This window comes from Astyanax mexicanus, unplaced genomic scaffold, assembly GCF_023375975.1.
Source record: "Astyanax mexicanus isolate ESR-SI-001 unplaced genomic scaffold, AstMex3_surface scaffold_33, whole genome shotgun sequence".
Classification (NCBI taxonomy): Eukaryota; Metazoa; Chordata; class Actinopteri; order Characiformes; family Acestrorhamphidae; genus Astyanax; species Astyanax mexicanus.
Window position 1 is genome coordinate 2,948,901 of NW_026040043.1, and position 14,287 is coordinate 2,963,187.

General features: G+C 38.3%; 1 protein-coding gene across 1 annotated transcript in view; it reads left to right on the top strand.

The window, feature by feature from the left end:
* Positions 1-2,501: 2,501 nt before the first annotated feature.
* Positions 2,502-14,287, top strand: part of LOC103037556 (macrophage mannose receptor 1-like) — a 68,869-nt gene continuing 57,083 nt past the window's right edge. Inside the window, exon 1 of the mRNA XM_049473035.1 lies at positions 2,502-2,627. Coding sequence (XP_049328992.1) covers positions 2,588-2,627 — 40 coding nt within the window. The 5' untranslated portion in view covers positions 2,502-2,587. The remainder of the gene's footprint in view (positions 2,628-14,287) is intronic.

The window sequence follows — 14,287 nt, forward strand, 5'->3', positions numbered from 1 at the left end:
ATGGAAATAGTCATAATGTTACATTTAATTTTATTATAATATATATTATAATTATTTATTATTTTCCCTGTTTTTTCCAACCAGACTGAAACCAGGTGTGAAGAATCTTCTGGTCCAGAATCAGCATCTCTACAGCTTTACCACATTTACTGTAGATTAGCTTAAAGAAGGGTTTTATACTATATGTGCTGTAACTGTTAAGGTAAAATGCATTTACTTGTTTCATATATCTGCTTCTTTACCTCTATCACATAAGATGTTATCATTTGTTAAACATATTAAGCAAAGCAATAGTCAGAGCTCTGAGATAAAACATAAAGCTTTTTTTTCAGTATTTTATTGCTTATATTGTTAGATTTATTTTAAAACAATGCTCTTTAAAGGTATCATTTTGTTAATTGCTTTTCATTTCATCTTCATATATTTGATTTAATCATGTTAATTACCATGAAACTGTTCTTACTGGATGAGATATTTGAATAAATTTAATAAAATCAGTTCACTTTCAGACTTTCTTTTCTTTGTTATAATACAATTCATTACTGATCATCTATGCAACCCATCAAACATGACAAGGTGTATTATATGATGAAGACAAATATGGATAAAGCTGCACTTCATAATGTGTAGCAAGTACAGCTGGTAAACATAGGTATGAATATTTGTACATACAGCGCCCTCCATAATTATTGACATCTGTCAGGTTGGAAGCAGGAAGAATATGAGGAGAGTGGATGCACTATTTATCAAAAAACAGCAACAAACAAACCAAAAAAGAACAAAAAACTGCAAGAAAAAGACAGACGGGTATCATAGGAAACACCTGACCTAACCTGACGGATGGTAGGATTTACAAGCACGGACAGGGGAAACAGACATAAGGGGACTATTTACACAAACGGACAAGGACAGGAAACAGGGAACACCTGGGTTCAGGTAACAAGGGGGCGGAGCTACAAATGAACAGGTAAGCACAGAGAAGTCAGGGGCGAAGAGACAGTAAACACAGTGTAGGTGCAGAGGTGGGTAATCAAACATAAGCCCCCAAATACATGCACATCACTCGGAGCCGCTGACATGGGAAGAGCTGAGCCACCGGGAGCTGCCAACGCGGACACCGCTGAGCTGCTAGGAGTCGCCAATGCGGGAAGAGCTGAGCCTCCGGGAGGCGGCAACTCAGGAAGAGCTCCGCCACCGGGAGTTGTCGATAAAGGGACCACTGAGCTGCTTGGAGTTGCTGATGCGGGAACCGGTAAGCTGGCGGCAGTCGCTGCTGCAGGAACCGGTGAGCTGTCGAGAGTCGCCAACTTGGGAACCAGTGACCGCCGGGAGTCGCCACCGTGGGGACCGGTGAGTCGACGAGAGTAGGCAACACAGGAACTGCTGAGCTAGGTCCGCTGAGCCGCCGATGTGGGGACCACTGAGCTGTTGGGAGTTGAACTGGTGAGCCGCCAGGAGTCGCTGATTCGGGAACTAGTGACCGCTGGTAGTCTCCACCACGGTGACCGGTGAGCCGGTGGGAGTACCCAACACAGGAACTGCTGAGCTGCCCGGTGTAACCAACGCAGAAACTGCTGAGCTGCCAGGAGTAGCCAATGCAGGAACTGGTAAGCCACCAGGAGTTCACATTGACTATGTGATGTAATATCACCTAGAACGCACAGCTCATGCTGTATTCATCACCAATCGTGTACAGCAGACCCTCTATTGGGGAAAAACAAGCAAACAGAATTCAGTATTCCCTCAGAACCTTTTTGGAGTGATTTTCCAATGATTATCCAAACTAAGTTAGAAGGGGAGACAATTAGAGGATAAAGTACAAGGGGGTCATTGACTGTGCAGATATCTGTGGTGTAGAGATCGGCTAATAAATGGCAAAGACACTGGAAAACATCGGCAGAATAGCTGAAAAGGACAGTGAAGTTCTTGGAAGCAGCAAAAGCAGCAGCAAGAGAGGCAGGTTCAGAACAACTGACTGCATTTGCAGAGCAAAACAACGATTATCACCCAGTTTTTTAAATCTTACACACTTAAAATTCCTCAATCCATAGCTTCACATGGACAATGCAGTGGGTGCTGATGAGCATTACCAGCAGCATCTGTCTAGAATTGTCCATGTGAACAGGCAAGCCTGTATCAACTTATCGACTTTTGTTCATTATTCTTTACACTTATTTCCAGTGAGAGAAGAGACAACATCCATGCAGCTCAATTATGTTCATTTTCATCAATTCCTTTACTCCGTTTTGTAAGGCAATTTTCCTCCTTGGGGTTAACAGTGTATGAACATCAACACAGAACTGAATGGAGACATTTAGTCCGTGCTGCTTATTTGTTTTGTAAACACTTCCTCTTCACATGTACTGCCCAAATATGGCTGCTGACCTAGCTCTGACGAACGCTAATCAAATCAGAGATGATATCTCTACAGAATTGCGTGCAAGAGGGGTGGAGCGATATTATAGAGAATTAAAAGAAAGAGGTGAGATACTGTTTGATCAGAACAGGAGGTGAAGACCAACCGAAACACATCAGTAAGGAGAACTCGGATCTGATCACCTACATTAACAGATATTTGATTCTGGAAATGGATCAGAAGTTGATCTTGGTCTTCTTACTGTTCTCAGGTCAGTATGATCTTTGTATTTAGTAAGATTATGAGTCGTACTTAATTAGACTCCAGCTAATGTATACATGCTTTTGTAAATGTTCCTGAATACCTTTATCTTTGCATTTTTGATTTTCACTTTACTTCAGGTATATTCAATTAAGTCAACAGAGCTGCATAAGTGTGTATTAATGTTTAACAGATGTTATTAAAGCATAGCAAAGGCATTATTGATTTACATACAAAGCATTCAATGTTCATATAATAGCAGAACTAGATTGCATTTTCTGCAGAAGTAACTGCAAGTGTGATTGCAGTGCTGATTCGTGGCTGATTTCTATGGTGTCTATGCTGGTTGCTGAGCTGTTGCTTAGCAGTTGCTATTTGGTTGTTAAGATGTTGCTATAGTATCTGTGGAGGTTGCTCAGGTGTTGCTATGGTTTCCATGTGGTTGCTAAGGTGTTGCTTAGTAGTTGCTAGGTGGTTGCTAAGGTGTTGCTAGGTGGTTGCTTAGGTTTTGCTATGGTATCAGTGGTGGTTGATATGATGTTACTATATGGTTGCTAAGGTGTTTTTTGGTAGTAGATTAGGTGATGCTATGGTGTTGCTAAGTGGTTCCTAAGGTGTTACTATGGTATCTGCGGTGGTTGCTAAGTGTTTGCTAAGGTGTTGCTATGGTATCAGTGGTGGTTGCTAAGGTGATGCTAGGCGGTTGCTAAGGTTTTGCTATGGTATCAGTGGTGCTTGCTAAGTGGTTGCTAGGTGGTTGCTAAGATGTTATTAGGTAATTGGTAAGGTGTTGCTATGGTATCTGTAGTAGTTGCTATGGTGTTGCTAAGTCGTTGCTAAGGTGTTTTTAAGGTATCCGTGGTGGTTGCTAAGTTGTTTCTCAGGTGTTGGGAGGTAATATATTCACATAAATAAGATTAAAATGTGCTGCACAACGTGCCAATACATCACATGGCTATGGACGCTAGGTTGCTCTGGACGTCCGGGGTGTCCGAACTTTTGACCAGTAGCTGCTTTATCCAATAGCTCCTCCATACATTCACTATACTGGGGCTCTGGGCGTTTCTTGAGCACCTTTGTTATTCATTCCTAAGGTGTGAATTCGTACGACAATTGTACGAAAATCATACATCATATAATTTCATACATAAATTCTATAGACTTTTGGTCTTCACATCTCAAAAGTTGTGACGTACACAAGCGTGCAAATTTCTCTCCATTCATTTTCAATGGGCAAAAAAGCATACATTTACAAAAATTTAACGTAATTCGTATGTCCAATCAAAAAGCTGTATACTTAAGCAATAGAACCCAAGAGGGAGTGTGTTATCACGAATAACATCACAGCTGTGATTCGGTCATAAATCATCACAGCCGTGATGTTATTCGTGATAACACACGACCTCGAGTGTTCTATTGCTTTTATACAACAGTTTTTTTTAAACAAAATGAATAAAGAAAATAAATCAAAGAACTTTAAGAAATTCAGTTTGAATATGCTTTAATATGGACTGTGCCTTCCGCCAAAAAGTAGTTCCACCACAACTGTAACAGAACTGAAACTTAACTACAAAACGGTGTATGGTTCATACAGACTAACACCACGAAAGTTAGCTTGAAATCAAAATTGGGAATAAGTGAAGATGGTAATGTTAGGAGCGTGAAATAACGCTGAAACTCTCCTCTCCTGCTCTGTGGAGTCGTCTTCAGGTGAAAGCTGCACATTTTTTGAGCATTTCTGTTTGTTTTGCTGGGTTGTGTTGGTTATAGCTAGCCGGCTGGACTGTGGTTAGATTAGCGTAGCTTGCTTTAGCTCAGCATTAACTTAGCTTAGCCTAGCCTGGCTGGTTAAGTTACCGTTCTGGCTGTCAGACGGCATTAGCCGAGCGATTTTCTTTCCCTTTTTTCCACAATAGACAGCCAGCGCTGCGGGCGAGCGTGTTGTGGTTGAGCGCTAGCCTGTGCTAAGCTAACGCTGCCGCTGATGCCGTTGATGATTCTGAGCTGTCCTGTGTGTATATACGCCGTTACTCTGCAACACGTCGGCGGAGTGATACAGGTTTAGTGTGAGAAGGCCGTGATGGTATCACAAATATCATTACGGCTAGAACACTTCTCAACCAATCAGATTGTGAGGTCGAAACTAACTGTTGTATAATAGTTTAATAACAAATATTAAAGTAATGCAGTTTGTTCTTTAGCTAACATTACACTAACGATTACACTATTAATGTAGTATCTCAATTGTTGTCTATATGTTGACAAATGCTTTACTTGTTATTTTAGTTTGCGTGTGTTTTATGTGAAAGTAACAGTGATTAAAGCAGTTGTTAAATGTGTAACATGCATTACTTAAACATTGTTAGTGTAGTTATCATCTATTGTTCATGTTAATTATTGCATTCATTAATGTTAGTCAATTGTTAATGTAAAGTGTTACCACACTTTCTCCTGATCTTCACAGCTGTGTGTGGTGTATCTCCATACGTTCCTCATCGGTATCACTTTGTGAATGAGAATAAAACCTGGACTGATGCTCAGAACTACTGCAGACAGAACTACACTGATCTGGCCACCATCAACAACATGGAGGAGATGAAGAAGCTGAACGAGACTCTGAAGGGTAAAGGTGGAGACTTTGTTTGGATTGGTCTGAACAGAGGGGACACTGGGAAATGGCGGTGGTCTCTGCCAGATGGAAATTTCTACACTGTAGAAGATAAAGACCAGAACTGGAGAAGTGGAGAACCAAATAATTATGGAGGGAATGAGTTCTGTGCTGCGATGAATGAACAAGATGGAAAGTGGTTTGATGTCAACTGTGGGAGTAAACATACTTTCATATGTTTTAAAGGTAAGAACTTCTACTGTAGAAACAGATTAATGCAAAACATGATCACTTCATAAAATCAGTCCGGACAATACTGAAATCTGATTGGCTGTTCATTTAAGTATCACACTCATTCTTTAACATTTTTGTGCAGTGTTCTGTTACGTACATGTACAAGTTTTTAAAAATTTGAATTTAAAGTGGATATGAAACATTTAAAGTATTTAGTATAATTCATTCAAGATGTATTTTCACTCTAGCAAATCTTATAAGTTTAATACTTGTCAGTGAAACTGAATTAAAATAAACTACAAAATAAATGTTATTTTTCATACAAATGTAGTGCTATCCTCTCCCTGCGCTGTATGTGACGTCACTAAGTTAGTTCTGGAACACCAAGCTCACATCAACTATAAGCCTACAGTGGATAATAAAAGCCAAACCACACTTTTTATTTATAAAATGTTGTATTATAAAGCACTTAAAAAGTTATCCTTACTGGCATTTTCTATATTTTCACAAGTTAGGCAAACATGCATGAAACTGTGCATGGAGCAGTCTGATAGGAAGGGACAGAAGTGTCGAGGTGCAGCAGGAAACTGTTAAAAAAAGTGTCAGTGTGAAACATATCATAGTTACCTAAATAGCTAACGCTTGCTATGTTAAGCTAGTAAGCAAAAACGCTAACGCTAGCTATGCTAAGATAACTACCTAAATAGCTAGCGCTTGCTATGTTAAGCTAGTTAGCTAAAAAACTACCGCTAGCTATGTTAAGATAGCTACCTAAATAGCTAACGCTTGCTATGTTAAGCTAGTTAGCTAAAAAGCTACCGCTAGCTATGTTAAGATAGCTACCTAAATAGCTAACGTTTGCTATGTTAAGCTAGTTAGCAAAAAACCTAATGCTAGCTATGCTAAGATAACTACCTAAATTGCAAACGCTTGCTATGCTAAGATAACTACCTAAATAGCTAACGCTTGCTATGTTAAGCTAGTTAATTAAATAGCTAACGCTAGCTATGTTAAGATACCTACCTAAATAAGTTATGCCTTCTATGTTAAGCTAGTTAGATAAATAGCTAATGCTAGCTATGTTAAGATAGCTGCCTAAATAGCTACTGCTTGCTATGTTAAGATAGCTACCTAAACATCTAACGCTTGCTATGTTAAGCTAGTTAGTTAAATAGAGAACGCTAGCTATGTTGAGATAGATACCTAAATAGGTTATGCTTCCTATGTTAAGCTAGTTAGATAAATAGCTAATGCTAGCTATGTTAATATACCTACCTAAATAGGTACTGCTTGCTATGTTGAGATAGCTACCTAAACAGCTAACGCTTGCTATGTTAAGCTAGTTGGTTAAATAGAGAACGCTAGCTATGTTAAGATACCTACCTAAATAGGTTATGCTTCCTATGTTAAGCTAGTTAGATAAATAGCTAATGCTAGCTATGTTAAGATAGCTACTTAAATAGCTACTGCTTGCTATGTTAAGATAGCTACCTAAACAGCTAACGCTTGCTATGTTAAGCTAGTTAGTTAAATAGAGAATGCTAGCTATGTTAAGATACCTACCTAAATAGGTTATGCTTCCTATGTTAAGCTAGTTAGATAAATAGCTAATGCTAGCTATGTAAAGATACCTACCTAAATAGGTACTGCTTGCTATGTTAAGAGAACTATCTAAATAGCTAACGCTTGCTATGTTAAGCTAGTTAGCTAAAAAACTAACGCTAGCTATTTTAAGATAAATACCTTAATAGCTAGCACTTGCTATGTTAAGGTAGCTAGCTAAAAAGCTAATGCTAGCTTAGTTAAGATGGCTACGTAAATAGCTACGCTTGCTATGTTAAGATAACTACATAAATAGCTAACGCTTGCTATGTTAAGCTAGTTAGTTAAATAGCTAATGCTAGCTATGTTAAGATACCTACCTAAATAGATAGCTACCTAAATAGCTAACGCTTGCTGTGTTAAGCTAGTTAGTTAAATAGAGAACGCTAGCTATGTAAAGATAGCTACCTATATAGCTACTGCTTGCCATGTTAAGCTAGTTAGTTAAATAGCTAACGCTAGCTATGTTAAGCTAGTTAGTTACATAGAGAACGCTAGCCATGTTAAGATACCTACCTAAATAGGTTAGGCTTCCTATGTTAAGTTAGTTAGCTATGTTAAGATAGCTACCTAAATAGCTACTGCTTGCTATGTTAAGCTAGTTAGCTAAATAGCTAACGCTAGCTAAATAGCTATTGCTAGCTAACCAACATTCAGAAAGAGCATAGAAAGAATCTGTAAAGTTCTGTTCAGGGTTATGAAGAGAAGATCTCTGAGCTAATGGTCCCTGTTAGCCTCCTGATGTCAAATCAGCAGTGCAGTGCAGTGATCATGCATTTGCAGCAGGTAGTGTTACCGACCCTCTCCACTTGTACAGGGAGGTTTTATCATTTATCTCTTTCGTCTACTCGACGGCTCGAATGACTAACCCATTGGATTTCTAGGAATCTGATCAAAAACCCACTTTCAGCTTCGTCTTCTTCCATAATCTCGACAAACAACAAGCTCTTTTTCTTAACCGCGCAGACTTGCTATGTCCCTGGATTATCTTCAACCAACCTGCTGAATGGGAGAAATGGTGGGAACAAAAGCGCAAACGTCTAGATTAGTAACAAACATAAATATATTATAATTTATTGTGTAAACATTTTATATTTAAAAAATCTTCATCATATTTAAATAAGTAGAAAACCCATACAAATGGATTTCATGTCCACTTTAATGTCTTTCAGAAAATAAACCGGAGACTGAGAGATACATATTCATTAATAAACAAAAGACCTGGCGTAAAGCTCAGAGCCACTGCAGAAAACATCACACAGACCTGGCCAGTGTGAGGAACGAGACTGAGAGACAGCAGATCACTGATGCAGGAAAAGGTGATAATTTCTGGATTGGCCTGTATAAAGACTCTAATGACTCCTGGAAGTGGTCGGATCACAGTAGCTCCTCATTCCGATACTGGAAGTCTAATCAGCCAGATAATAATGATAAATGTGCTGCAGCATCTGTGAAGGACCAGGGTCAGTGGCACGATATAGAATGTGATAAACAGCGCCCATTCATCTGCCATGAGAGTGAGTTATTCTTAATGTATTCAATACTGTATTAATCTATTTGTGTATTAAATACGTTCATATTTGGATTATATGTTTATGATAATTGGGAATTGCAAATTTTTCTGATAAAAGCAGCAAAACTTAGAATCTTAGAATATTTCATATTCAAGTTTAGCCTTTTTTCTTCTCTCTCCAGATAAGCTGATCTTGATCCAGGAGAATCTGAGCTGGAAAGAAGCTCTGAGATACTGCAGAGAGAAACATGTGGACCTGGTCTCAGTTCACTCTGAGGAGATCCAGCTCTGGGTGGAGGATGTGGCTCAGAATGCCTCCACTGATCATGTGTGGCTGGGTCTGCGTCACACCTGCACCCTCAGCTTCTGGTTCTGGGTGGGTGGAGAGTCTATCTGCTATGATAACTGGGCTCCAGGTAACGGTGCAGGAGGTGAAGACTGCAGTCCTGTAGAGAGAACCGGAGCGGTGCAGGCTAGAGGAGATCAGCAGTGGGTCAGCCTGCCTGAGAACCAGCCTCTCAACTTCATCTGCATCAAATATGAAGGTTAGATTTAGTGTTTATTAGTGTTATTTGTTCAGAATATGGAAATAGTCATAATGTAAAATTCTAATTATTTATTATTTTTTCCTGTTTTTCTCAACCAGACTGAAACCAGGTGTGAAGAATCTTCTGGTCCAGAATCAGCATCTCTACAGATTTACCACTTTCTCTGTATATTAGATTAAAGTAGTGCTTTATACTGTATGTGCTGTAGCTTTAAAGGTAAAATATATTTACATGTTTGAATATATCTGCTTCTTTATCTTTATCCCATAGAGTTTCATTGGTTACTTAACTTTGAAGTTAAAACAGCTAATAAATAAATAAGCATTTGGACAGTAAAAAGCCTGCCCAGATCTGGAGCAGAGCTCTGAGACCAAAACCTGAAGCTTATTTTTGTATTTCATACAATTATTCTAATAATCATGAAACTGTTTTTACTGGATGTGATATTTGAATAAATGTATTAAAATCAGTTCACTGTAAGACTTTCTTTTGTTATTATAATACAATTAATTGTAAATTATCTATGCAACCCATCAGATGTAGTATCATGATGATAAAGATGCATTAATTACTAGTCCCGAGGATGAGCTTTTGTAATCTTTATTCCTGTATTACCTCTCCTCACCCTATGCTACCATGGATGCAACATCACTGCTTTGGATAACAAGATCTTTCTGGATAGCCAGCACTTTCCTTTACCTGATCCCTCTAATCTTGCCTGCTAATGGGGGCAGTTGTTTTTGAACCTGCCACTACTGCTGCTAATCATCTGAACCATATTCCTTAATGCTCATATCTACCTCACTCTTATTTTTTTAGCAATTCTTTGCCTGAAACTTTGGTGTCAAATGGCCAACATGTACCTCTTTCTTCCCATTCTTACATAGACTGAATGGTCAATGGGCTTCAAACGGTTTTGAGGGAATACTGAGATATTTTTTTTTTTTTGCTAGTTTTTCCTTTCTAGAGGATCTTTTCTCCACAGCATTAGCTTAGCATCAGCAGCAGACCACAGTGACATCACATCCTCCACATATTCTTGTGGATATTACATCACACAAGCTATTTGACTCATATCTGGTGTTGTTTTCGTGCATTCTGCCGCCATAAACCCACATCGTTCATGCTTCTGTTTGCCTCTGTTGCTGGAAACGTCTCTTCCATGCTTGATTCATGAGCTCCACTGCTTGGTCCTTACATCCTCAATTTCCTTAATTATCCTACAAGCTCCTTCCCAACCATGCTTCCCCATTACTCAATCATCTCTTTTCCTTTCTAAATCCTCCCTACACTTTCCTCAGTCATACGATGACTCCAAATCATCCTTTCTTATCTCAGACCCAATGGAAGGAACTATTATCACACAGGTTTTTTAATCTCAGGCACTTAAAATTCCTCAATCTGTAGTTCCATATGGACGACGTGACCAGCAGGCTCAGGCTAGAATTGTCCATGTAAACAGACAAGCTTGTATCGGCTTATCAACTTTTGTTCAAAACACTTCACTTTTGTCCATGCCCTTCAATTATGATTATTTTGATTAATTCCATTGCTCATTTTTGTAAAGCAACACTTTAACTCTTAGGGTTTAACAGTGTCTGAACCTCAACCCAGAACTGAATGGTGACATTTAAGCCATGCTGCTTATTTGTTTTGTAAATACTGTACATCTGCAGTGGGCTACATTTCCTCTTCACGGGGACTTCCCAAATACTGTTTGTGGTACTGCCGTTGACCTAACTCTCACGAACACCAATCAAATCAGAGATGCTATCTCTACAGAACTGCGTGCAAAAGAGGTGGAGCGATACTATAGAAAATTCAAAGAGAGAGGTGAGATACTGTATAGATCAGAACAGGAGGTGAAGAACGACGGAAACACATCAGGAGGGAGAATTCAGATCTGATCATCTATATTGACAAATATTACTAGATATTTGACTCTAGAAATGGATCAGAAGTGGATCTCAATCCTCTTACTGTTCTCAGGTCAGTGAGAACTTTGTATTTACTAAGAACATAATTAGTAACAGCTATTTAGCTTTTTGTAAATGTTCCTGAATAGCTGTATCATTGCATTTTTGGTTTTCACTTTACATTGGAGTATATTAAATAAAGTAAACAGTTAACAGAGCTGCAAAAGTGTTTATTATTGTTTAACAGACGTTATTAATGCATAGCAAAGGCATTATTGATTTCAATTCAAAGCATTCAATGTTCATACACTCGCAATACATAATAGTAATTCCTCAGAAAAAGAAATCAAAATGAATATGGTTTCAGCTAATGCATGTGAATAAATAAAAAGAGGACCACTGCATAGAGTTATTATAGACAATTATGTTTATAATTACTTACTGGTTTATAATAAGCTTATTCAACCAGTTTGCATGACTGCAGTACATGAGAACATTAATGTATGCAGTTGTTTCTTCTTTAGCTGAGACTGGATGACATTATTAATGTGGTCTATTATTAATCTCATGTGTTGTTCACGTTAACAAATGCTTTACTTGTTATGTTATTAGTTTGTAACATTCCATATGAAAGTAACATTAATGCATTAATGCAGTTGTTACATGTTTAACCAACATTACCTAAGCTTTGTTATTATATTAATTATGTATTTTTCATGTTAATTATTGCATTAATTCATGTAAATTCTCAATGTAAAATGTTACCACACTATTTCCTGTTCTTCACAGCTGTGTGTGGTGTATCTCCATACGTTCCTCATCGGTATCACTTTGTGAATCAGAGTAAAACCTGGACTAAAGCTCAGAGCTACTGCAGACAGACCTACACTGATCTGGCCACCATCAACAACATGGACGAGATGAAGAAGCTGAACGACACTCTGAAGGATAAAGCTCAAGGCTCTGTTTGGATTGGTCTGAACAGAGGGGACACTGGGAAATGGGGGTGGTCTCTGGGAGGTGGACATTTCTACAGTGTAGGAGATTCATACCGGAACTGGAACAGGATAGAACCAAATAATGATGGGGGGGAAGAGTTCTGTGTTGCGATGTATAGCCAAAGTGGAACCTGGCTTGATGAGGGCTGTTGGAAGAATTATACTTTTGTTTGTTTTGACGGTAAGAAATACTACTGTAGATATAGGTTAATGAAAGGCAGTCTGGACAATACTAGAATCTGATTGGCTGCTCAGTTATATACTATACAAACATTTTGGGTTTTTTGTGCAGTTTTATGTTTTTATTAATCTGAATTTAATGTTTTTCAGAAAAGAACACACAAACTAAAAGTTACGTGTTTATTAATGAGGCAAAGAGCTGGTATGAAGCTCAGAGCTACTGCAGAAAGCATCACACTGACCTGGCCAGTGTGAGAAACCAGATAGAGAACCAGCAGATCTCGAGTGCGGGAATAACAGTCGAACGGTTATGGATCGGCCTGTTTAACGACTCCTGGGAGTGGTCTGATCAGAGTAGCTCCTCCTTCCGATACTGGAATCCTAGCCAGCCTGATAATAATGGTCGTACAAAATGTGCTGCAGCTTCTGTGAAGGACCAGGGTCAGTGGGAAGATATAAGATGTGAGGAACAGCACCCTTTCATCTGCCATGAGAGTGAGTTATTCTTAATATATTCAATACTATATTAATATATTTATGTATTAACTACCTTCATATATGGTTTATAACTTTATAATAATTGTTTATTGCCAATCTCTGTGAAAAAAGCAGCCAAACTTAGAATCTTACAATATTTAAGGTTCAGTTTTGCCCTTTTTTTCTTCTCTCTGCAGATAGGCTGATCTTGATCCAGCAGAATTTGACCTGGAAAGGAGCTCTGAGATACTGCAGAGAGAATCATGTGGACCTGGTCTCAGTTCACTCTAAGGAGATCCAGCTCTGGGTGAAGGATGTGGCTCAGAAAGCCTCCACTGATCATGTGTGGCTGGGTCTGCGTCACACCTGCACCCTCAGCTTCTGGTTCTGGGTGGGTGGAGAGTCTTTCTGCTATGATAACTGGGCTCCAGGTAACGGGACAGAAGGTGAAGACTGCAGTCCTGTAGAGAGAACCGGAGCGGTGCAGGCTAGAGGAGATCAGCAGTGGGTCAGCCTGCCTGAGAACCAGACTCTCAACTTCATCTGCATCAAATATGAAGGTTAGATTTAGTGTTTATGTGTTATTTGTTCAGAATATGGAATTAGACATAATGTTAAATCCTAATTATTTATTATTTTCACTCTTTTTCTCAACCAGATTGAAACCACGTCTGAAGAACCTTCTGGTCCAGAATAAGCAGCTCAAGAGATTAACCACATTCTCTGTATATTAGCTTAAAGCTGTGCTTTATACTGTATGTGCTGTAGCTGTTTTTAAAATATGCTTGTTTACCCTGACCCCGGGAAAAACCTGCCCAGATCTGGAGCATAGCTCTGAGACCAAAGTATAAAGCTTATTTTATTATTTTACTTCTTATATTTTTTATGTCTTATCATTTTAAAAGTTATCTTAATCTTAATATGTTTTCTACAATTACTTTAATAATCATATAACTGTTCTTACTGGTTGAGTAATTTGAATAAATCTCATAAAATTACTTCACTTCACACTTTCTTTCCTTGCTATACTACAACCCAGATTTGCTTATCTATTCAACTTATCAACACGACATGGAATATCATTTGAAGATAACAATCATGATGTGGATATGGAAATACAATTTCCATAAAACATCTTTTATGAAGGTCACATATGTCCAGTAAGGAACTGTTCAAATGTTCATCATCACCTGAGTACTGATTTTACTCATGTGTTTGTAATATAACTTTGTGTATATATATATATATGCATGTATGTATCCAAAGTCCCACTTGTTCAACTTGTTTAGACAACTTGTTAATTCACCTTTAAGTTCAGATCATGCTAGGTAACTCTTTACTTGGATGGTCCATTGTGGATTCAACAGAATGTCTATTCAATGTAACCCTAAGTTGAATATAAATGATTCCCAATAGAAGCCTACATTGAATCTTAACACTAAGCCTTACTGCAACAACTAATCAATGCTAAAATCTAAAATTTAAATCTAAACCTAAAACTAGCCCTAAAATGTTAAGTCTAGTGGTTAGGTTACAGTTGGATGTAGGGAAACATTCAATAGTGAGTAATTTATGTTCACCTTAGAGTTCAGTT